The sequence below is a fragment of the Haliotis cracherodii genome, unplaced genomic scaffold (genome assembly GCF_022045235.1).
Source record: "Haliotis cracherodii isolate W230 unplaced genomic scaffold, xgHalCrac1.p SCAF_4, whole genome shotgun sequence".
In the NCBI taxonomy this organism is placed as follows: Eukaryota; Metazoa; Mollusca; class Gastropoda; order Lepetellida; family Haliotidae; genus Haliotis; species Haliotis cracherodii.
In genome coordinates this window covers 62,698,937-62,726,114 of record NW_027266297.1, presented here as the reverse complement: position 1 = coordinate 62,726,114, position 27,178 = coordinate 62,698,937, and the positions used below count along the sequence as shown (strand labels likewise).

The 27,178-nt window shown below is 38.0% G+C and overlaps 1 protein-coding gene across 1 annotated transcript; it reads left to right on the top strand.

Moving 5' to 3' along the window:
- The first annotated feature begins 13,239 nt into the window (after positions 1-13,239).
- LOC139479585 (multiple epidermal growth factor-like domains protein 6) lies at positions 13,240-19,274 on the top strand. The gene is made up of 4 exons (XM_071262423.1): positions 13,240-13,312; positions 13,525-14,544; positions 16,925-17,042; positions 18,929-19,274. The coding sequence occupies exons 1-4, from the start codon at positions 13,240-13,242 to the stop codon at positions 19,272-19,274; spliced, it is 1,557 nt and encodes a 518-aa protein (XP_071118524.1).
- Positions 19,275-27,178: the final 7,904 nt, after the last annotated feature.

The following is a 27,178-nucleotide window of genomic DNA, read 5'->3' as shown; positions in this document are numbered from 1 at the left end:
TTTTACGTTCTGATATTATGACGATGATTCACTATCCCACAATGCCACTCACAAATCACTAACATATCACATGCACGTGGGTTTCAAGCACCTGTTTGCACCTGTCGTCAAGGTGTCATAGGTCATGGATTTTCACCTTGATCTACTAACACCTTGTTAAGCTCAGTTTCACACTAGTCTGTTTTGTTCCTTTTTTTACATACTTTTACGTGTAAAAAGACATAAAAACCTTTGATGTGCTGTGTTTGTGCCATGGTCCAATTAGTGCTAATTGAGTTGTTTGAATATTTATATATTTTGTATATCAACTGCATTTATTTAAAATCTGAGATCGAAAAAACAGGGTTTTTTTCATTTCCGTGAGTACTTTTTTTTAGTGGACAAACACGGGACAGACTTTACCATTCCAGGAGTTTCGAGATGGATCAGTATAGAACGATGGGGCCTTTTATGATTGACTTGACAGGTGCGGACAGGGTGCCACTCTGAAAACACCGAATTCCTGTCAGCTTCAAAAACTACCCCAGTATCAAGAAAGGCGCTCGGGCCTCCTTCAAGACTTTTGAAAGTAAAACCTTTTTGCCATCCGTGAGTGCTCTGAAACGCGTTGTAGGGCTTGTCGTGTATTTCTGTTGCTACTTGTTTGACCAGTGGTATTCACTGCAAACACGAAAACGTCGTTTTTTCCCATATATGGTCATTGGACGGAAAAACGACTAAAAATTCATTAAAATTGATTAATTGGTCAGCGTCTAGAAAGTGTCCAGAAAAGGGTCGAGTTTTTCAAGCGTAAAATGGACGGAAAAACGATGCTTTTTGCTCCGCCTTGTACAACTGTTAACGGCCAATCAGATGGCGCTGGTCCCCCGACGCACGTGATGTCCAAGGCTTCCTTTCCGAAGCTTTAGGTTTCGTATTTCTGGCATGCCTTGCTCTAGTATCTGTCGCGCGCAGTGCAGCGAGATTTGCTGATAAGCTAGTTTTAGGATATGTTACATGTTAATGGAATTCAGACACGCGCCAAGAAGTCAAACCAAACAATGTTACTAAGTTTATTGTGGTAACGGCTATGTACAGTTACCCCTATCGGATAATGGGTTGTGTTGCATTTGGTTATAACAATAACTAATTTTTTAATGTGAAGTTTACAAGATATACGACTTGGGCGCGAGGTCGGTCACATGACGTTCTTCACGTGACTGTATTCTTGAAAAGGCGTAAACACTGACTACTTCCACATTCCTGGGGAAAATCCTTGGAATTCCCTGGTACAAATTCAAACAGAAGCGTGGTTGCAAGCCCATTTAAGGATACCCTCGCTGCAACCCATCCCAGAGAGAAAAAACACGAAAATAAATCCAAACTGTCGCAGTGACAATTTACAGAAATCTATGAATTTACCTTAGTATCTATTTGACACATCTTCACAATCACCTTTCAATGATCGGCCAATTGATCAGTGATGCCAAAGGCTTGAAATAGCCACAGGTTAATTAACAACTTCGAAAATATCTCCCGTCACGTTTATCGTGTCGGCCATTTTGACGTATTGTACTTGATGTAAATGTATTACGACGCTCTGTCATTGTAATTGACTTACTTACTGAGGTAATTCTGCAAAAGATCTTCTCATCTAATGAGGATATTGTTTGGAATATATTTCTTGTAAACCTACTAAAACATATGTTCCTCGCTTTGGGGGGAACTATTTTATTCCGGGGTGGCCCATTAAATCTAGTAGTAAGTCAAGGCACCATGCGTGATCTGTTATTTTATGTGTTTAAATTACGATTTGGGGCGTTAATAAAATACACTGACGCAAGTATATTCTATTCAAATCAGTTGGATAATTGAATATGCTTTCTTTTACATATTACATAACATCACTGCACAAAATATGAACAGTTGCAGTAACACACTACGGTAATCGCATTAAACATCATTTTCAACTGTACAGTATTTCAGTTATATCATGGTGTATCAGACTGCTGTGGGATAAAAATCCGAAGTGGTTCAGGTCATCCAATGGGTGTTCGGGAAAAGGTGAGCGTATCCTGCCACACAAGTGGCACCCGTCACAAAACATGCAAGGACAAGTCAATTGTTCACCTGAACAAAGCACGGAAACACACAATGATGCCCGTCCTCAGTTTTACCGAGCATGTAAATTATTTTGTCCGTCAAAAACATGGACGAGTATAAACAATATGTTCATTCACATAATACATGTCATACATTTGACAAAATGTATTGACTCGGAGCATTATTGTTAATCACAGCGTATGCAGTTGAACTCATCACCCATCCCATTATTGATAACCCTTCTTGAAGATCTATGAAATCAGAAGCTGCAACACTCTATCTTTTAACTGGCATGTCAGACTTCTATTTCATTACTCAGTTTTATTTGCACGGATTACTATGGAAGGGACATTGTCTCGTTGTCGCATTGTCGCATTGACGCCTTTACAAAAACAAGCGTGTCAAAATTAACAAAAGCGCGACAATTGGCCATTTTTCGCATTGTCGCGTGTTCGCATTGTCGCTCTTTGATAATCCTTTTCTTTATTTTACAAAAGGGCGACGATGCCGTAACGCGACATTTTCAAGGTCAAAATATGTCTCGCTGTCGCATTGTCGCCCCATCACAAATGTGTATAAAAGGCGTAAAGTTCAGTTATTGTTACAGTTAGGAAGTTCAACCTGATAAATGTACGTCTTGAAATGAAAACACAAGTCCGTCCGCGAGTCCATAACGTTTTATTGTGAGCTCTTCTCTAAAAGTGCTTAGTGTTCAACTCCCAGTTCCAAACACGTAGTACCTCCTCAATAATCCACATACCTCCAGTGCAGTGGTCTTCCGGAAGATCTTACTCTTGACCGTATTAGACAACTGACGAGTGCACGCCTGACCTGTGACCTCGTTGCAACCCTCGTGATGTGTTTGCCGAAGGGAGAGGTGTAGGAAATGTGTGCTCCAGCCCAGCGCAGAGCTCGCGACACACTGTATACTGATGTATACAGTATATTGCAGTTGATATACTGTATACTGCATGTGATACTTATTTGCGGACATGTTACAACTTTCAAGATTCAAGATTCAATTTGCATATATTTCATATACAACAGACCGCCGTCATATATCACTGGAATACTGCTGAGAGCGGCGTTAAAACAAATTGTTTTCATAATGGAGCGCTGCAGTCATTTAAAATAGAACCGTATACATATGTACATGTAGTACCAACTCACTCTATTTGTTTCGAATATTCAGCAGAAAATATATTATTAACCAGGTCTTTGGGAAAAGATATCAAATTTTTATAAGCAGCCACATAGGGATGACAAAGGACCCCTCGCTGATTAGGTTCTTGTTTACTTAAGAGCAGAGTTTGCCATGTTAGATGATATAACCAAAATCCAGGCGCTCCGGCGGGGGGCAAGCTGGTCTTGTTAGTGTATGGTATGAGCTGTGACGTTGACCCAAGAGAATAATGTAAATCATGAGACCAACTCAAGTCTATCATGATTGGGAAAGTCTAGATTTCCACAGCTCTAGCCTGAAATTAAGAATTATTCTATGCTCCATTTTAATTGTATTATTTTCATTTTGTAGACATGGATGGACCAAACAGGAAAGAAATTGATGGAATATTAATATCACATGTTACCACTGATCCAGTTAAATTCATCACACAATAATACATTAGTATTTGACATTACGGCCTTTGATTATTAGGGCATGATCATGTACATGTTCATTGTAGTAATGTACATACCAGTCAACTTGATTATAATTTTTATAAAAGTGTAGCGCGGCATCAACGATTACTTTATGATATCCTCACTTGTCATCGATGTATTGACATCGAACAATGGACGGCAATTCGAAATTCTTATGGATAGCTTCAATAGGGACAGCGCCGGTGTCAGTACTATTTTCCTAGTTAAAATAAGTATCTACAAAATATAATCTGAAGCAGACAAGAACAATATTTTTTTTTTATTAATGCTTACTTTCATGGATAGAATTAAGGCAATCTAGGCTTGCCAAATCGTTCTAGACTTGAGCTGGATTCCTTTTAAATTTATTTTGTATGGTCTGGGAGACGAACGGGCGTCAGTATCGCATGGAGAACTGGGACAGCCTTAATCAGTGTAATCGGATATGTTGTGGAGTTTCGGTTTTGGGCTGTTTGCTGAATATATAGAATTGCGAGTTATGTATACTCTGTATTCTTTCGTCATGGTAGCATATATATTTTCTATGTTGCTTTTTGAATTATACACAAATAATGAGAACTACAATGTAAACCTCTCTCTGGAGATATGCAATAATACTACTGAAGGGCATATCTGAAAAATGGGACTTCTCGACAAATATTTCTTTCTTCAATACTACCCGTTACAGGTATTCTGATCATTATATCATACTTTGTACAGTTTAAAAGTCAAATAATGGCAAATTGTGTATCTTTCTACATTTTGAATTAATTATATTTTCTGGGTTGTTGAATGCCTATTCTAACCCGGATCTTCACGGGTATTTTTTTAAATAATAAAGTACAATGAAATTCTTTTTTTTATCCATAATAAGTGTGTATAAGTAGATGGATAATATGTCCATACACGCCAAGTAAATGGTATATGCATTAATTTAAATGCAAATGATTCAATGATGAGTTTTTTCACAAGTCCATATTTCAAGACATGTATTTGATATTCATAATAAATCCACAAAAGCTACACAATGGCAACAAAACGGTACCAGCATCACAGATACCAATAATACATGAGATACATATAATTACTTTAAAGTTAAAACATGTATCTAAATAGAAAATTAGAAGGATACACTTCCGACATTTATCGTATTTTGTTTTCGTTTGGAGAGAGAAGTTGTGATTGGTATCTGATGGGTGCAAACATGTGTTCCCTTCCGCCCAGGCCTTGCGGCAATGCTATAGCCCAAAATGAAACAAGCCTTGTTCAACAGGTTCAGATTCAAAATTCTATCCCACTTGGGCTCCTTTTAAATTTAAATATAATTTCTCGTGTCGATATGTGTCAGAAGAAATGAAATATTACAGCACTGGTGAATAGGTTATATGCGCATGTCAGCGTCGATCCTATAATATCCTTTTTTGCAAAATACATATATACTGATGAATTAAGGTAGTAATACTACGCAAATATATGTCCAGATGCATACATCAGTATCATCTCGTGATCTTAATTCGTGCTTTGAGCCCTTTTTCTACCGGAGATTCTGGGGTGTTACATCACACCAGAAAGTCAGGTCCAAATTCAAGTCATAATTTCATGATCCGTCTTGTATGTTGGAAACCAATATCGCAATATGGCTAAATATTGCTGAACGTGGTATTAACCCGATTACTCACATAATTATTCCATTTTCTACAGTCATCTACGAACACTATCTTTAAGGAGGTATATCTGTATCATCCAAATGTCCATACATATATGTCCACATTTATATGTATAAAGCAAGTCGTCCTGCACTCTTCCTTAAAAGATAAATGTTAAGCATTTACTCTGTATGGATTTATAAAATGTAATATCGTTTTAATGTAATGCTGATGCAGTAAACGTACCACAGACCTAATGCTAGAATAACATCTAATTTCTGAAATGAACATATTTTACAGAAAAAAACAGTTGTTTAAACAATACTTATAAAATATAAGAACAAGGAGCCAAGAGCCAAATATTGGGCTGTGTTGGACATATTTGTTTCGGGGTCTTATGACAGACAAACCTGATGCCTTTAAGTATAAAGATAAGTAAGTAAAGATGTTGTACATATTCAAATATGTTCGTGATTAACCCAAATTTGAAAAATATTGAAAGATGAGTGGTAACTATTTATGCCATTATTTCAAATTAGAATGAGAACACATCAGGAAAGCATGGTACTTTAATATACGTATCTTGTTAACCCAATATTCTTTTTTAAGTAAGAGCAGCATGTATATCGAGAGTATAGGTTTGGTGCGTGACTTATCACACAGTACTTTCAGAAAGTGTGCATATTCTGTTTATCGGCAATAAATAACATAAGACGATTCATACGGGTAAATACGATTTACTTCAGAACTAGTATAGATTATTTAAGGTTAGGGGGAAATGTATGTAATTAACAGAACTTTGGCCGGGTTTGAAGGATTTGGGTCCTGGCTTGGGCTTTGTGTTGGACGTGTAGACGGCATTTCCAGGTTTGACGTATCAATGACAAAAATGATATCAGATGCAATTCTCTGCCTTTTCGGGTGAACGATTGGCTTGCCTTTGGATGTGTTTGTGGCGGGTGCAACTAGTGGATCGGAATGAGCTCGCGTTTTTGCGAGCATCCAATGTCATCATTTATTATGATGAATCATGAAACATGCTCCTGATGTTGTCGCAATGGTGCAGTTGGCGCTACTTTAATTTTGGCAAGGGTTTCTCATGATAATGGAAATGCTTATGTCGCTTTTGTTGACCGATAAACATGAAAAGATATAATGTTAGTGTATATGGTCATGTTATTAAGAAACAAACGACGAGTGGGAGTTGTTTATTGCACGATAAACAACGACCGAGACTCGTTTATTTCTATATGAGATATCAACATTACGTACAGCCTCTTTTAGGGTGTTAAATTAGGAAAAAATACACGCTTTACAATATTTACCCGTACTTAAATAATGATGATTCCTTGAATAGAATCCGACAGCGGCCATGCTAGATAAATCCATTTTAGGATTTGAGTTTGGTCCCGCATATTCTCACAATTTTCTCGTCAATCATCTGTACCTTTTCTCCCAATACCGATTGTCATATCACTCTCATTTTCGGATTCTCCAGTAAAATTTATTGGGAACAACTCACTAGACACATACCTCTCAAAAATAAGGTCAAATTTACAAATTTTACTTTTCAAGTTGCGAGTGCATGTTCGAATCTCAATAAATGACGTCATGATAGAACAATGTTTTATCGTGAAATAAATATCGCTTCCTTCTTTGTTCTTTGTGATTTATCGCGTAGCTATCTTATATCATCAAATGCCAATTTCTAATTGCTTTATCATGACGTATCCGTGTCATGTAGCAATAACATACACAAATATCGTTGACTTCGACGTTAAAAAATTGTGTCATGAAATATGATTATCCTCTTGTGTGCAATATTTCTGGTTGATAAATCTAACATATTCTTACTTTAAGAATAGCGACTATACATTATTATATATCCCTTATCAGGTCTCTGTAACATTTGCAAAATGATACAAATATAAAAATACAACTGAACCTAAATGTAATGTTTTAATATCCTTACGTTGCTGAGTGCAGCATTTAACAATAAACAAACAAAACATAATATCTTTAAGAATTATGTTAACAATTCCGATGCTAAAAATAATCTCACAATCTCCATACCTCTTTCTCTCTATGAAAACATAATAACTTTTTTTTAATAATCTGAAGGAATAATAATGGCAATACTATCATAATTATCATCATTATTTATGTTACTTATCCTCAAGTGAAGTAGTCCTCCACACTATACATTTAGTGAAGAAGCCCATGAACATATGAACTATGTAACATACATTCATGGAAATTAGATGAACAGTTGAAGTTAGCAAATGATATTATTCGGTCGAACGTCTATCAGCCATCTATTCTATTCATGAAGAACATTTCACGTGGGACCAACAGAGGGAATTATGACTATCGACTTGCTAATTATTTTTTATATTCATGCCAGCTCAAACGATCTATTGGCTTGATTTATTGTTATGGTATCCACAAAATAAGTAGGATCCGATTTTTTTCCGTTTTTGTTGAAATAAAACTGAATAATATTTGCTGTTTACATATCAAAGTTTGCCAAATTGTTACAAAATGTTTTCCCACAGCAAGGCCACGTATCCCCAACATATTGTGCTAAGCACAGTATCACTGGACTGAGGGAGGGAGGTATTCCTCCTTGTGGGTCACCTGCTTGGCAATATGGGACAGGAAAACTGCAGGGGGTGAGGGCAGTTAAGTTGATGGTACAGACAGATAAGAGAGATCATTTTACAAATGTGAAACCTCAGTCCACAAAGGAAGAGGCGAAAGCTGAAACTTGGTGAGGTTTACAGAACAAAGGCAGTTATTTCTAGTTTCTTACTGACTCTCGAAGATACATTTAATAAAACAATTAATGTGTGTGTGTGTGTGTGTGTGTGTGTGTGTGTGTGTGTGTGTGTGTGTGTGTGTGTGTGTGTGTGTGTGTGTGTGTGTGTGTGTGTGAGGCAGAAGAAGAATTGTACACCATAAAAATGGCTACGTATGTAGTTGGGGTAGATATGTTGAATGCCCGGCCAGTATGACCTTTGAGTCACTACAGTTGCAGTCATTAAAATGCGTAAAACAGTATTTGAGTGAAAGAAAACACTATAAGTGAGTGAAACAAAAGACCTCAGTACAGGCACACCCAGTCCCCCAACCCCAAGTCTGCATGTATCAATACTCATACCTGCCACATCCTCAACCACTTAACTTACTCACACAATCATCTGACAACATGTTCGCCAACCCTCGTATCACAACGCATGCACACACACACACACACACACACACACACACACACACACACACACACACACACACACACACACACACACACACACTCACACTCACACATCACATTCTTCTTTCCCCACCATTATGTCTACGTCAGCCATCATGGATCCATGCGCATGCTTTCATACATAATCCATCCTCCCACCATTCCCCAACATCCATCAAACTATAACTATATCCGCCCTCATGTATCGGTATTCGTGCTTTCATACATACATACACCCCCCTACCATTCCCCTACATCCATCGCAGTATATTAACTATGACTATAACCGCCTTCGTGCATCCGCACTTATGTTCACATTGCATTGCATATGCATCGAATTACACGTTTAAAATATCGTAAATATTTTACAACATGTACATATTATATATCAGCAAACAGAGATTATTATAACGCAATAGATTTCATCCGTCAAAACATCACAGAAAGAGGGGCAGCCTGGAATTTTACAATGGCATCTGAATGCACTAAGACGTTCAACTGGTCAGGAGGTGAGAGTTGCCGAAGATTACGGTAAACTTCAGTTACAGATCTCCATTACGAATATCTAAAGTATGAATAAAGATCACAGCTTGCTATGACGTACTTCATGCCTGCAGAATTAGCAATGTCCTTAGCTCTAAATTGTATGTCTAAATGCTTATGTAGACAAAGACCCAAATGTATATAGGCATGACCATATTATATTCTACGCAAATATCACGACATTTAAAAACAAAGCTAGATTGAGTCTTTGAAGGGCATTAAGAACTGATACACACAATGAAAAATATTTATGGATGTCAACGGAGGAACACTGCATTTCGGAATATATACTTTCTCCTTAATCAGGTGCATATTATTAAATGCTATGAGGCAGAGAACATATATTTGTACCTGTAAGAACAACAAAAGTAAAAAGATAGCAAAGAAGGGAACGCAACAAGGGAAGCCAACAGATAACTGGCATGGCGCTGATTACCCCGCCTCCCGTTTGCCCATTGTCCATTTCCCATTACCAATCATTCATAAGTTAAGTTTTGGCTTTAATTTGTCCATTGATAATCAACCATCAACGTCTATTATCTCCACCCTAAAAATATGTAGTTTACTGAGAAGGTGGTATCCAAATATAATGTGTGTTACTGTTGACCACTTTCTTAAAGGCATTGTTGGTTCAAAGCTTTCGGTCATAGAAGCCGTGCCATTTTTCTCTTGTCAGAGGAGTACAGAAAGTATACGTCATCTGGACTAACATTTTTGGTTCGGTGGCTGGGTTAGATCGCCAACTTTGTGTTCTGGCGATTGGGTGCCTCACTCACAGTGTGGGTTCAAATCCCGGACAGGGCTCAACCCAAGAAAGTACGAGAATCTGTACTTTACTCAGAAAGTGTTATCCCAATTATAACATTTGTTGTCAAGAAAACACAATAAATGTATATTCGGCTTTGGATGGGTAATGATATCACAGACATATACGGATATTGATGATGACTTGGAGGAGCTTCGTAACGCACGTCTTCTCAATTCAGGGATTGGTAAATCCAAATATGTGTGTGCGCGTGCGTGCGTGCGTGCGTGCGTGCGTGCGTAAATGTGGGCCTGTTGGATGTTACATAAAACATTCATCTTGAGCGGGATGGTAGTTCGAGTTGGATTAGCATGTTAACTATATGATCTTCTTTAGGCAGAGAATGCCGCGCATGAATGTATTGATGAAATTCCTAGGTACATGGGGCCTTTTCGTCCCCAGGAATACCCACAGTGGAGACTTCAATGGGGATAGGGTGTACACAATGTGCTACCTGGTAGATTGTGTGTCTCCAGACCAGACAACGTTGGTCTTTGACTGATTGTGGCGTAAAACACACTTATTCATTTACTTATATCGGAAATTGAATGTTCATCTTAATTGTTATTGTTGAACATGTAATATATTTTTAAAGAAATAAAAGAATGACATAATAACTACAACTTTATGTGAGCGCGAGTAGCTTTTTTGGAATGAGATGAATAAGTCTTATAAAGTTGTAAGCTTCTTCACAACCGTGTAACTATGAATTGACTTTATTGGGTAATCAAAAAAGAGATAGGACCTAAAATAGCCAAATTTCATACGATTTCACTTGTCCACCATCTTGGATGCAAGGCGAAAACATTTCAGCGCGTTTGAAGCCACTGAGAATGCCCCCTGCATAGTTGGACGAACATTCTGCGGTGGCGCGGCTGAGTTGACCAGAGGCTATCAGCAGTATTTCCTGTCCAGGTTATTTAGGTCAGTTGTTTGTGTGTGTGTGTGTGTGTGTGTGTGTGTGTGTGTGTGTGTGTGTGTGTGTGTGTGTGTGTGTGTGCGTGTGTGTGTGCGTGCGCGTGTGTGCGTGTGTGCGTGTGTGCGTGCGTGTGTGCGTGTGTGCGGGTGGGGGGTGGGGGCGGGTGAGATTAGGGGGATAGATGACAGATTTAGCAACAAGTAAGGTCATCTTGAGTGGGAGGGTATTCGCAGATGGATTAGCATATGAACTATGATTCTCTTTAGGCAGAAAATGAGGATCCACGATGTTCGACCTGGTAGAAGTGTGTTATCAAACCTCACAGCATTGTTTTTTTGACTGACTGTAGCGTCAAAACAAACTCATTCATTTACTTGAACTGAATGTTCATCTTAATTGCTATGGATAGTCACGGAGCCATGATCCAGAGAACAGGGTGTCATTAGATAGAAATAAACTAAGTAATAATAGGATTACCAGAAAAACGGGGTTTTACACACAAGCCAATAAACTTCGCTCATTAACACCAGGGTAAGTCAGTACAAGATTGAAAACTGCCCCATAATTATGTATGACATGCTTGTCGGGTATTGCTACATATATATGTGAAAACAAAGTTATTAAAATGAAGAGCAAAACTGATGAAAGTTAACAATAAACGTGTATACGTGTTATATCGTCACTGCAAAAATAATGATTGTTTGTCTTTAGTATTAACATTCAAATACGTTATATCTGTATTAGCGATATTGTCTTTGCCGTACTATCTCGTAGTATAATTGAATTTCTGAAGAATTTCTGAAGACATCACGATACAGTTTTTGCGATGCATCACGTCTGCACTAGCGCTTGATAACAGCCTTGTGTTTGGGTGTTTCAGTGGTTTAAATCGCTACTCTTGATATTGTTGATTAAACTTTGATACTATGAACAATATAATGTTATGTGAGAGGTTGACTTTAGAACGGTAACATACTAATAGTATATAGGATGACATAAACAGAGCAATGAGAAGTTCGTCCAGATTAGTGTATAGGCAACATTTAATAATTAAAATAATTACATTCAACAACTCCCCTTTTAAGTCCATTTTCCTGACTTATAAGTAAATGCAAGAACAATCGGCCGGAATACAATGTATAGTTCTTGTCCACTTCCATATGACTATATAGCATACAATAAGCTATCGGGTCCCGTTTAGATCGGTTTGGGTGGCAGCCTAGACAGCCAAAGAATAGTTTCATCTTGGAATCTCCCATATCACTGGGAATCCTCTTCAATTTAAATGGAGTTACTCGTTACGATTCCGAACCTTCACGTGACTGTGTTTATGAACCATTGTCAAATAGTGGTGACATTAAATCTAGGAAACAATACGCGAAATCGCGCATGCACAGAACGGAAAATTTGGTCAAGACATTAAGTAATCCGCATGCGCAGAACGATTGATTTCAGTACTTCCGCTAAGCGCTTCGAGTGCAGCGTCAAACGCGGGCCTGTAATCTAACACGCGGGGACTGACCAATGAAATCTGAGAAGTAGAAATACCGGTAGTCGCTGTTGCTTGATTGACAATGTCAATCAAGAAAGGGAGGAGCTTAACGCTATCGTTCTCTCCCAGTAAATTCCGATGTCAAATAACGACGTTATTTGGACGGAAAAACGATGGTTTGAAAACGTCCAAATAACGTCGTTTTTCCGTCCAATGACCATATACGGAAAAAAACGACGTTTTCGTGTTTGCAGTGATTGCCTTTGTTATTGTAAACCCAAAACTGAATGTTTTAGTATACATTTTTGAGATTGCGAAATTTAACATCATGTTCTATTGTCGCATTCTCAACTTTTACCAAAGAGTATACTATGTTAAAGAAAGCAAGTTTCTATATAAGCCCAATTTCATTTCATTTCATTTCTCCTCACTTCATGAGTGTAAGTTTCGTATGAACATATTGTCAGATTGATGCCTGATGTTGACAACATGAAATCACAACATGAAAAATTTCGCAATGATTCAATTGCCACTGTCAGTTTAATACACATTTAACCATGCAATTTCACTGGCATGACCTATACTTTCTCCGTCCTCTACATTACCCGAGCTATGTAGTTTGGCAATTACGTCTATGTTCAATGGGACATAAAGACCAAGCGTTATTTATTGAAATATTTCCTTCACAGGCAAAGTTGCTTTCCTATTCCGCGACTGCGCTGATATGGCTCATCTCTCCTTATTTCCTTATATGCACTGATGTCGCTTGCCACAGTCACAACCACAGCGACAGTCCTCGGCAGACTAACACTATTAATTCGTATTTGTTTTATTGTGGCAACTTGGGTCAGATCTGTGATGATGCACGGGTTTATCTTTATACTTGGCGTGTGTCTGTGTCTTCCGTCGGCACATGTATGCATGCCGTCAGGTAATGTTACTATTACTAAGTATCATATGCAGTATGCAAACGAGCAATTATTATTAATACCATATTATCTTTCCAGATGTTGACTGCCGTCAGCGTAAATTAAGAGAAACGATATCTGTCAAAGTAATATATTTTTGATAATCTTGATAAATCAAAGATCAAGCAGATTAAAAACATAATCTTGTTCTAAGGCTACTTTCCTTCTCTTCCAGATTCGACTTGCACAGAAGGCCAGCAATGTTCACAATGTGGCTCCGATGACAAGTGTCTAAGTGAGTGTTTTGTTGGATATTATGGCTCACAATGTAACCACAGATGTAGCCACGGATGCTTAAACAATACGTGTTCATTAAACACACAAAGTGGTGTCAGTGAGTGCTCTCATGGATGTCAATTAGGGTTGTTTGGCCGAAGCTGTAAGGTGCCCTGTATAACTTCTTCACCTGGATGTAAGAGATGTGCATCTGGATGTGTTGGATCTTATTGCGTGCAAAATGACAGCTGCTGGGGAAACTGTGTCGATTCTTACTTTGGTTCCCAGTGTAAATCATGTTCGAAACAATGTGAACTCTGTAACTACACAACAGGAGAATGCCAAAGGTGTACGTCCGGTTACACTGGAGGAAAGTGTGAGCATGTGTGTCACAACTGTTCAGGACATTGTACAACGGCACAATGTACTACATGTTTAACAGGGTATTATGGGCAACTCTGTGGTGACACATGCAGTATAAACTGTGATGTGTATTCCAATTCAACCAGTAGTTCTCCCGTACAATGTGACAAAACGTCGGGGGAATGTAAATATGGATGTAAACGCGGATGGTACGGAGAGAAGTGTAATGAAACATGCAGCAGAGGATGTTATCACCGTGAATGTGACCAGAAGGGCGAGTGTGAACATGGCTGTGCACTGGGCTATTATGGCCCGGGGTGCATCCAGTGTCACCCAGGGTGTCATGGAACTTGCGACACCCACAGCGGACACTGTGCTGATGGATGCAAGAAGGGATACTACGGTTTGAACTGTAGCTTACACTGTGGATCATGTGTGACGAGTGTGTGTGAACAACAGACTGGATTGTGTGTAGTTGGATGTAATTCCACCTATGACAATGACTGTGACAAACTGTGCAAGAGGAACTGTTCTACGTCTGACATATGCCAGACACCCAAGTGGTGCAGTGATGCAATAACTTCCTCGACAACAGAATCAGAGCTTGATACAAAAGGTAACTAAAGTATATTTTATGTGACAGTTCCCATATTAAATCTTGTAATGGCAGTTAGATATTGCTGTGAAAAGGGACATGCTATGCACACGTATATCCTACATGTAGTTGTAATGGTTGGTTGGTTTGTTGTTTAACGCTGCACTTTGCAATATTCCAGCTATATGACGGCGGTCTGTAAATATTCGAGTCTGGACCAGACAATCCAGTTATTGATATCATGAGCATCGATCCACGCATTTTGGGCGACCCTGACCACCCGATCCCGTTAGTCGCCTCTTACGGCAAGCATGGATTGCTTGTAGTTGTTATATATACTGAACAACAAAGATTCCTGTGACACTGAATAAGATATAATGCCAAGTTATGGTTTTTTACCAATTCTAAAATGATTTCGGTTTGCAACAGATAAAAGACTCCTGTAAGTGTTCAAATGGTTTAATATGCCATACTGACTTCAGAAAATGCGTGATTACATAAACAATACATGAACATGCCAAAATATCAATTTACAAATCAATAGCGTGTGTGTCCACCTGTGGTTGCGATGCAAGCAACACATCTTCGTCTCATGGGATGGACCAGGCGTCGCACAAAGTCCTGTGGGATATCTGTCCATATCTGCTGGAGCATGTTTCGAAGTTCATGGAGTGTCTGTGGAACACATTGTTGACGTCAAAGGCGCCGATCCATCGATGCTCGATTGGTGAGAGATCAGGGGAGCGAGCCGGCCAGGGCATGACATTCACGTTGTTTTGTTGAAGAGAATCCTGAAGTCCAGCAATATGAGGCCGGGCGTTGTCATGTTGAAAGGTAATGCCTGGGCCATGACGACGCAAAAACGGTAGAACAACAGGGCCGATGATCTCGTTGCGGTAGCGCTGTCCATTGAGATTTCCCTCTACCACTATCAAACGGGTCCTCTGTCTTGCTGTATCTTGTGGTATCCCACCCCATACCATAACGCTGCCGCCCAAGAACCGATCTTCTTCAATGACACAATGATTGACGTAACGTTCTCCTCGACGTCGGTACACTCGAATCCGTCCATCGCTGTGGCTGAGGTGAAAACAAGACTCGTCAGTGCATATTACTTGTCCCCACTGCATGGCCGTCCAGCGTAGACGCTGTCTGCACCACTGTTGACGTGCTTGACGGTAGTTTCCTGTCAAAATGGGACGTCTGGCGGGTCTTCTGACGACAATCCCTGCACATCTGAGGCGACGACGTACGGTTTGTGAAGATATTCGTCGAAGGCCAGGGATTTTTCTTGCAGTCACTGGTGCTGACTGGAATCCATTTCGTAGGTGTGTAGTTCGAATCCAGTTGTCTTGTAGAGTATTGGTTACGCGTGGCCTGCCACTACGAGGATGGTCTCTGACTGCATTCGTCTGTTGCCAACGTTGCCATAATGGTGTTTCTGTGGACGTTAAATTGTCTTGCAGCATCACGTTGACTCGATCCTGCTTCAAGCATACCAATAGCTTGCAGACGCTCATTTTCGGACAGGCGTGGCATTTCGTAATGTTGAACAATTGCATAATTTTGTTGTATTTTTCTGAGTGGTTGTTGTCAGCACGATTTCAATCCCGTTGACGCACATGTTTTTATACCCAATCTCGGGTAATGAAATGCATGGGGCTTGCATAAAAATACACTAAAATATTGGTGTCACGGGAACTTTTGTTGAGTATATATATATATATATAAACTAAAGTAAGATACGCTGATACATTTATAAACACATCTGTAATTATGTAATAGCAATAACATTTTCATGTCAAGACTCTACTAAAATCAATAAAAGGACAACACAGTAAACAATCAAATCGCCTTACATGTATCTACAGTCGAACTCGAGGGGAGCTGCACGAAAGTTCGAGTTAGCGAGGATTCGAGACATAAGGGGATTTTTTGCTTAATTTTGATGCTTGGAACTTCCAAATGAGTTTGACACAAATGGGAGTTCGGCATATCCAAGTTCGACATAACGAGGTTCAACTGAATAACATGTACAATTCGGTTTATAACCATTATCTAATAGACAACATATAATGCCTAGGTATGTTTTAGTTCTTAAGTATAATAATAGCCCTTGTACCTGTACTCGAATAGTCGAAACGAAGCGTGTTCACCAGGTGGTGAAAACGTCTTTTAGAATGCATGTGCGGAGCAAGTAAATACTTTCTCTTTGGACATAATCGACGATGGGATTAACTATATGTGTTGACATTCATCCTGAACGCAGGCGTAGGTGTAAACAAAATAAATATTGCCCTGGCCATTGAGGATTATATGTCCCAATGCAATACAAATGTAATAGAAAGTGTGGAAACATGATTCATTGTATTATTCATAAGTATTTGTATCTTGTATTCAGTGTCTGTTGAACCTAACTACATATTGGACGTGGGAATTACTCTTGCTGTACTGCTGCTGATTGTTATTGTCCTATTGCTGTTGCTCCTTCTGCGTAAAGCAACACAGTTTTGTCCACGGTAGGTATGCTTAGACTTAGATATCGTTCTTTACAGTTGTGGGATAACGTAAGGGAAACAAAAAAGAAGATTAGTGTTTAGATACAATAGGAATGTACAAAAGAAAGACATGTATGTACATTTTTGAGTTACTTAAATATCTTTGTGTGACATATACATATTTGCACTACATCAGAGATACGTTGATTAATGATAATGGACAAACACTTATTTCCGTCCATCTTAAAACTTAAATCTAATGCAAGATTTTTTTCGGTAAAATTATATGACCCGAATTTTAAGTAACACAAATTTTCTTTTGTGGCTTTACGATGGACACTCAAATAAATAATGATGAGTTTCCACATGGATTACCACATTGACATATTGGATAATAGTTTTTATCATATAATGGGTAGGTTTCTCGGCAGGATAAACAAACGGATAAAAACGATATCCGTTGGGGTCATATCCGGATAGAGATGCAAATATCAAAGGTCAAGTAGGGACTACTTTCAGTGTTTACAAACAAACATGGCGTCGCCCTTGTAATTCGGCGATCGAGTCAGAATTTACCATCGGAAATCTGGATAAACTAAAGGGATAATTGCTATCATTATCTAAAGAACAGTCTTATATACTGAAAATCAGTGTCTAACTGTGATGTAGCTAAGGCATTTTATAACTTTTGGCAACTTTGGAGATATAAATTTCGAAACAATTTTACCAGGGCACTAGGCCTAGCCAAGCGGGATCAGTAGCCATATCTCTGCTTGTCGACCTCTGCGGCTTGAAACCTTTTCCACAAATTAAAATGGTTCGATTTGGCCGAAATATGTTTTAATTGTTACCTTGTTTCGTTTTGTCGCTGTGTGTATATCTGACTGTACTTAACGTTATGACAGGACAGACCGACTGTCAACAACGTCTGAACGTGGCCGTGACGTCTCATAGACTAGGGTTAGAGTAGCTTCCCTTTGACAAAGGGCAGTTACTCTAGCGGATAGACCGATGGATTGCCGCGAAAGACAATTAAAGACAATTGTTGTTTTGCGTATATGTTGCTTCGTCACTGTATAAGAAACAGATTTCAGTTGGAACTATATTGGCTAATGTCACTGTCCGACTGACACATCACTTACCCTGTGACGTAATAAATATTAATGCGCGCATTCCAGGAAAACTCGCAATGTTTCAGTAATGTTTGTGCGAGTGGGAAAGCGATTTTAAAGCACAGAATTAAAGAATGACATTATATGATAAAGAGGTTATCACGCTTGTGTGTTTGGGGATGGTAAATATCCTGTATTAGGAATAAACACTATGTATTTAGTATTAATGCAGGATATTTACCATCCCCAAACACACTCGCGTGATAACCTCTATATCTTCGTTCTGTAGAAAATAATAAGTTAACTAACTTTATATGTATATTTATAGAGTATGATATTCCAACTTTCTAACATCATAGGAAAAATATGAAGGTGCAACACATTGCTCTTTCCCTATGTATGACTTGAACTAGGCTATACATGTAGATGTACAATTTCTACCTGCTACAGGCATGGTGTTCCATAACTTTACAGTTGATGGAATAAAAGAACACTTTGAGTACTTCAGTCTAGTAGTTAGAACCACAAGATTGTCTGAATTTCTTAAATCATATGATTCATTTGAACTTACAGTGGTAGTTATAATGTCTTTAAGATAAGCTGGGGTAATATTACTTTGTATTTTGTAGAACAAACATAGCTTACAATTCCTCCTTCGTTCTATTAACGTTAACTATTCTGTTTCATAATACAAATATTTCTGTTTGGAGCCCAGAAAGTATTTTCGCAGCTTCTTGTTGAAGAGTTTCTAATTGACTTGATAATTCTACATTACACAGATTTCGTATGTCTCAGACCTACATTTGTTTCTAGGAGAAGATTGTCCAACGGAAACGACCCAGAACACGCTGTGGTTGTTGAAGAAATGCGTCATATGGATACACGATATGAACCCCTGCATAGGTACTGGGAAATAAACTATAGTGACATGCACAGAAACATGGCTGCGTCCTCTGATGATTCCCAATCCCCTGTACACCCATGTGAAGGTACACATAACGCATCTGACGTAAATGAAAGGGCCACATCAGATGTTGAACCTGATATCGGTGGACCTCGAAACGATAGTGAGAAAGACTCTCGAGGAGATGTCTTTTATGAACGATATTTGTCCCCTTGTATGCCTGAACCTCTTTCGTAGTTTGGGAGTGCATAGATGCTAAATGTTGTACATATGCACAGGGATATATAAAACAGTTCCATATTTCTCAACTAAGCATCCCTTAAACCACAGATATGGTTCAGTAATTTTTGATAAATCACCTGCTTACAATCTGAAGACGTCCCTGCACACGACGTTAGTTTAAGAGATAGCTGAGAATATGTTCCGATGCATACACACCATTATACAACTATCACAATATATATATATATTCGAGGAGTTTCAACAAATGGCATCGGGTGAGCGTTCATCGGGTGTTTCTTTCTGTAAATATGTAATAGTCGAATGTTCTTTGAAACGCAGGCACCTGAATAAAGAATGTTCTCCAACCTATCAGAGTTCTGGGGGTTATTCTAGCAATATCTTCGAAGTCTACTTTTTATGGCCTTTGTGACGCTTGCAAATTCTTTCATTCCATTCACTTGTGTAAGTCAGCTAATTGACACAAGCATCTGACTGGGACGGTGTTAGAATCCACTACCCTTCCCCCTTCATGAAAAGGTATGCCCATTAATATCTTTTCTTATAATGGAACGGGATCTTATGACTGTAACGCGTTACGTCTCAATGTGATCAGTGTCCACATATCACCATTCATCAACAGTTGTTCTTAAAGACACTCGTAAAGGTATTTTCGTTGTTCAACGCCGCAATATTTCATGTATATCATGGCGGCTTCCAACTAATCGGGTCTGGACTGGACAAACCAGTGACTGATACTATAAAACTGATCACGCCGTCGGGGTACGACGACATGCAACAAAAACTCCACACTGATCACCATTTTTACTTAGTCGCCTCTTGTGACGTGTGTGGTATGGGTGGTGGTTGGGGGTAATACAAGTTGCAGCTTTCAGTATGTAATAATCACAGTTGTATGCTCACAGGGAGAATACAAGGTCAAACGAAAATCTGCACGAAGGAGAAAATGCGCAACAGGAGGTACCTCTCTATGAGGGACATAGATACTGGGATATTGACGATTCTGACTGGGACAACAATTGTTTGCAAGGCCAACAAGTAGTGTCTGATGGTATACAGTTCGACAACAGCATCAACATACAGAGAAATGTTCCGGAAGACTCCCCATTGTGTAACCATGATGGATATACAGATTTCACCTCCTGTTGATGATGAACCCACAAATGGTTTGTCTGACAGTATTGTATGCGATTCTGATGGTGTGTTACATTTCAATGACAGATCTGGAACCATCTCTGTTACTAATATCACTCCGCAGGCTGCCGTTTGAGCTCATTGGTTGGAAGAACTGGAAATCCAGTTATTGACATCACGAGCATCGATCCACGCAATGGGACTCGATGGCATGCATCAACCATGTCAGCGAGTCTGACCATCCGATCCCGTTAGTCGCCTCTTACGACAAGCATGGGTTGCTGAAGACCAATTCTAACCCGGAATCTTTACGGGTGGGTACATTTATTCGGGAATAATATGGTGGTATGTGGACATATCCAGAGACATCAATAACTCCCGTTAAAGTAACAGCCTGCGATTACAGAGTGACATTTGACCTCCTTAATTATGAGTAACTGATATGTTAACTTAGAAACATGGCAGAAACTATGAATATGTCATCAAGATTAAGCCGGAGAGACATTAGATTCGTCTATTTTTGTCATCTGAACATAAACAATATAAACGTTTTCATTAAAGTACTCACGGAAATGAAAAAAAACCTGTTTTTTCGACCTCAGATCTTAAAAAAATGCAGTTAATATACAAAATATGTAAATATTCAAACAACTAAATTAGTACTAATTGGGCCGTGGCACAAATACAGCGTATCAAATGTTTTTATGCCTTTTTACACGTAAAAGTGTGTAAAAATGTGAATAAAACAGACTATTGTGAAACAGGGCATAACCAGGTGTACGTAGATCAAGGTGACCTATGACATCTTGACGACAGGTGAGAACAGGTGCATAATGCTTATATAGTCTGTTTCTGCTATGTCAATTTGGACTTAGTTTTATTTTTGAATGTTGAAAGTGCCGACAAATTACCTCCTGTAAAGTACATTTTGTATTGTTCACTGAGATCAAAATAGCAAATCCAGACTAGTACTTTTCGAGTTGTTTTGGTATTTCGTGTTTACAGCTATGTAACACTTTGTGTCGATTTTTAAATTGAGAAAAACAGGTTTTTTTCATTTCCGTGAGTACTTTAGTAATTCGGACTCCATAAAAAAATCAAGTATCTTAACATGGCACTGTTATGGTCATTTAGTTCACGAGGAAAGTGTTGAGATGTTAAAGCCCATTTGATGCCCTGTTTCAGATGTTGTGATTGATACAGAGTGAAACTGAGACATTGTAAAAATAAAATTTCGGTTATTATTTATTTGTAAATTGATACACATGTAGATAACATGACCTTGTTGACACACAAGCAGTGTTTTTTGAGTGTTTTTTTCCCAGTGAAATAAAAAAAAACAACTTTTTATAAAATATAGACTTATTTACAATCAATTTTGAACACAGTTTGAACAATACATCATAAACTGATACTTCTAAATGAAGGGAAGTGTCACTACAGACAACTGAACCACTTTAATTTAATTCAACATAATACACGGAAAAGGTGTACAACCTCTTCTGAGTTATGAAACGGAAACAAGGCTGTGTGTTCATAGACGAAAATGCACTTTCGTCCCTCGTTGTAGAAGAGGATAATAAATAAATTTGTTATGGACAATTCAAACGGAAAGTGTTCAAATATCATACTCAAAAGTGATAAAACGAGTTCTTGTAATAGGAATATGAAATACAGCAGTCGACATGTTGTTTTGACTCTGGTTTTAGATTTCGAAAGTTGAGCTTATATTAAAACAATAAAATGTAACGGTATCAATAGTGTTTACCAAAGGTATTTTTAGTTCCGGTGTCCCGGTATAAACTCTCCCCCGTACAAATTCTCCCCCCGGAGATTTTATACCAGTACAGATTCTCCCTTGGAGAATCTGTTCTCAAATAAAATCTCCCCCGGGCGGATATATTTCGCGCCCCCCTCAGTATAAAGTCTCCCCCCTGCTTATTCGGTTTGTTGCAATGTCTTTAAGTACTATATTCTTTAAATATATATCTTATATGTAAGGAGGGTTACTTTAAAAAAAAAAATTGATATTTCAGAATATTTTATTTGGTAACTGTACCTTCCATCCTAAGATAATTATAAGACATAATCATACCAAACAAATTTGAATGAAATGACTTAATGTAACAAATACATATACGGTTACTGTTGTAACTGAATTCAGAAATCTTATTAATCCTCGCAAACATTCGGTTTTAACACTAACTGCGTAAAAACTGTCAACATATCCACGCGCGTCTCCAGCTCGGGCTCTCCGTTATACTCTGATTTAAGATCTAAAATATATTCCTTAATACAGGCTACGATTTGAAAATGGTATCAGTGGCTAGAATATCATATTGCAACCAGGTTTCTGTTAAACACCCCCACACATACAAGTAACTAAATGTATATTTGGATAAATATATAACCCAGACAAAAATAAAGGAGAGAAAAAAATAAATAAAAAAGTACATAAACAAATAAACATTAAAACCTTGAGGAATATGAAAAGCCAATGTGTAATGCTAAAGCACGAAGACACGATAAATTGTACCAACATTACAATGTTCCCCGATATGCATGCTTTACCTGGGTTACATACCGGTGATCTAAGTTAGAAATATATGACTGATATAAATCCTTTAAACACGGTAATATCGCATATGCTTGGATAATTTTTTTTTTTTAAATGTGCTCCATTCAAGAAAGTTATATAGAATTAGGTATTTACTCTCCCCCATGTATATTGCTCTTTTATGTAAAAGCTTTTTACACCTTACACATTTTAATTACAGATTCCTTTGTTTTGATTTTGATGCAAACAAACCAGGTTTTTCAATGTATTTTGTTTCAACAGATTTTTATACATAAATATATGAATGGGGATTGACAAACAAGCTTTACTGGCTTATGTAAAAGCCGCCGCCCTTTAGGCTAAGTTTCCATTTGCGTGGTTTGCCAAGCGGTTTGGGACACGTTTAGGGAGACGGTTGAAATGCTATATACAAAAACTATGATTAAAAGTTCGGCGACTTAGTTTCCATTGTGCGCGGTTTGGCGCGGTTTGACCAACTGCAAACCGCTAGGGGCTAGCAGTTGGTAAAACCGCGCAAATCGAAACAGTTCATATATGATGAAGTATTACCATTGGCGCGGTTAGGACCGCTTGCCTAAAAAAAGTCGAACAGTGCTCGATTATCTTGAACCGCGTGGTTAGCCCAGCGGTTCTATCCGAGCCAATGGTTATTTTACAGAATAAGGCCTAATTTCCTTTGAGAAAAAAATTGCATAGCGGTTTGACTAATCAGCATTGATTTTTACTCCATAAACTGTCATAAAGTATACATAAAGTATCAGGGATCATTTCAACTTGCAAAATGATTGACATAGTCCTTTATAGAGCGAGGGTTGGGCTGTTTTCTCACCCGATTGACTGACATACAACATTCACATGGTTTAGAATGTTACAGTGAATGGTAAAGCATGCAAATTACACTATTACGCGATATTTCATAAGAAAATATCACATCTCCGTTAAAACATAAAACCAATATTTATGAGTCCACATATTGATATAAGACTTTATCACTGTATTCAATTCCAAAATTTTAGATATAAACTTTCGGACAGTTCAAATCAAAATTCTTCAACCATTAATACATCACAGGATGTGTAGCTAGACGACGGGAATCTACAAACAGCTGAAAACATTCTTACCACATACATTTCCTTATCTAGTATTTAGGTCTATCACAAAATACCACACAGACACTGCATAGCATAAGCATTTAATACACCTAAAATTATTGAAATGCATGACACGTCTGTATAAATAATCGGGGGGAGAAAATATTCTAGGGTTTGATTGGTAGCTAACCCTTGAGAATTTACAAATAGGAGAACACTTTTGTACCACTTACATTCCCTTAATTGACATTTTAATTTTAATACCTCTAGTTAGTACCGTTATTAGTATAGGATCCAGTGAAATGCCTAAATACTGCTTTTGCTTACAAAAAACAAGAAATCCACTGAACCCGAAACTGACTCACTTAAATTTATACATGCCAACAGCAATGCACGCAAGTAAAAGTTGTTCAGAAGCTGATATTCTCCATCAAAATATACCACAAAGACACCACATAGCAAAAGCAGTTTCAGACAATTACAGTTGTTGAACTGCATGACAAGTCTATATAAATAGTTCGGGGAGAAAATATTCCGTGAGTCCTCGTAGGAAAGTCGGCGTCGTGCCTGGTTAGCGAAAATCCAATTTTCCCTAGTATTATTAAAGCGAAAACCCAAGTTGGGGTATTTGTCCTACGAAAGCGAGAAATGAGTAATTGCTGTAAAAACACCGTAGTTTAGATTAGCGCCCGTGCTGTTCAAACAGAGGAGAGGAGAGGAGATTTACTAGAGAGTCGTTTCGTAAAAAATAATACAGTTGGGTGTTTAAACACAGGAGAAGAGATGATCAGTTTCTTAATTGAACAAACAATTAGTTTCTTAGTTGATATGTAGAGGAGAGTCGTTTCTTAAGATTACATACAGTATGTATTTGATTGTATATATAAAGAGTGCAACTTATTTATCTATGGTCAAAATGGCTAAGTATTGGAACTGCGTTGTTGCAGCCTGCAGAGTGTCAGTGATCACTGAAAACGGCTTTCTTCAAGCGGCTTTGCAGGTAAGAAAATAATGCACATCATGATGATGATAATAATCTTAAAGACATAGACTCAAAAGACTTTGCTTAACAAACTATTCAGTTATTTATATTATGATTTCGGTGGCAGCCTTGTAGAAACTGTTCAGTACAGTATAGGTATTCAGGTGACCTGATCCACTTGGAGTGAATGACTTGAACACAACGTGCACGTGTATGCCAGTGCAACCGCAAATTTATTATAGAATGTATTTATGTATTTACCATTATATTTTAAGATATAAGTTATTGATGTTTTTGTAGACATTGTACATCTATGAAATATTAAAGTATTATTAAAAAGTTAAAGTTAAGTAGAGTTATTAAATTTGTTAAATGTAAAGTACTTTTGTGCAACTATACTATACTTCAGCATCTAATAAATTACTACTGTGATTACGGTATACGCATTTCTGTGTTTTTTGTAATTTGAAACTCCCGGTATAGCAATATCCCGTGTTTACTGTAGCGTGATATACAGGAGTTCTCTCCCCTTTTCTCGGATGTGCATTGTCCACTCACATTCTCTCTGACTGTGTCAATACCTAACTTAGAAAACCTGGAACCCCTTCAACCTGAATAACATACATAAGGTATTGGATAAACCAAAACGTTACGACAGTAACAAAACTGACTTATTTAGCCAAAACATAAATATTGAAAAAATAAATAAACTCACCCAACCAGCCCACGCAGCGCGTATCCAACAATGTGACCCAGTTTCCGTAAACAGTCTCGGAGACAGCATAGCGCACGTGCTAACTGACGCTGCACGTGCGGCATTTGGTGTAAGAAGCTGTAGTGGGGAAGCTGTGTTCCGTAGTAAAACTGATAAACCATGGTTCGGAAATGAATGCAAAAAGGCAAGAAAAATGTTTAACAAAGCCAAACGTCGTTTTAGGAAACATAATACAGTAAATAATAAAGGTGTTTACCGACAGCATTCGAAAGCTTATAACAATGCATGGACAAACATATACGAAATTATAATAACCAACTGACCGAAGCTTTTCGCAAAAATATCAAACAATCGCCAAAAGATTTTTGGAAAATATTAAATAAACAACGTCCAACAGAAAAGAAAAATATACCGGATATTACTAGCTTTTTTGAATTTTTCAAAAAGATAAACCAGAACCCTAAACAAGATGAAGATGATTTTAATGAACATATTTTAGACGGGAATGTAAGTGACTGCAGTATTTTGAATGATGATATCAATACCGATGAAATTTTAAAGACAGCAAAGAAACTTAAACGGAACAAAGCAGCAAGTCTAGATAACGTAGAAAACGACTATATCATTGACAGTGTCGATTTATTAGCCCCTTTATATACAGAATTCTTTAATTTGGTACTCGCCTCTGGTACTATCCCTGAATCATGGTTAACAGGAATAATAAAACCAATCTACAAACAGAAAGGTGATCCATCTGACCCAAATTCGTATAGACCGATAACATTGCTGAGTTGCTTTGGTAAGTTGTTTACAAGTATTCTAAACGACCGACTAAAACTCTTTGTAGAAGAAAACGATCTTATAACATCAGCGCAAGCTGGCTTCAGAAAGAATTTTTCAACGGCAGATAATGTATTTGTTATTCATATGTTAACACAGATATTAAAAACCAAAAAGAAAAAACTCTACTGTGCCTTTATAGACTTCACAAAAGCATTTGACACTGTCTGGAGAACTGGTCTTTGGACTAAAATGTTAAAAACAGGCATAAAAGGAAGATTCTTCAATTTGGTTAAAAATATGTATATGAACATAAAATCATTGGTAAAATCATATAATACATTATCTGAGTATTTTCCATGTGAATCAGGTGTACGACAAGGGGAACATCTGTCCCCCCTTTTGTTTTCAATCTTTCTCAATGACCTGGAAACCTTTTTAATCGATAACGAATGCGAAAGAATAAGTATCGATTGCTTAACGGATAATGAGGCCCAAGTCTGGATACATTTGATAGTACTCCTATATGCAGACGACTCTGTACTTTTTAGCGAAACCCCCAAAGGTCTACAAAACTCATTAGATGTGTTTCAAAGTTATTGTATAAGGTGGAAACTAAAC

Coding starts and splice junctions, on each gene's coding strand:
- LOC139479585 (XM_071262423.1), top strand. CDS start 13,240: ATGATGCACGGGTTTATCTTTATACTTGGCGTGTGTCTGTGTCTTCCG. Junction 13,313..13,524: donor ACATGTATGCATGCCGTCAG/GTAATGTTACTA, acceptor CTTCTCTTCCAG/ATTCGACTTGCACAGAAGGC. Junction 14,545..16,924: donor ATCAGAGCTTGATACAAAAG/GTAACTAAAGTA, acceptor TCTTGTATTCAG/TGTCTGTTGAACCTAACTAC.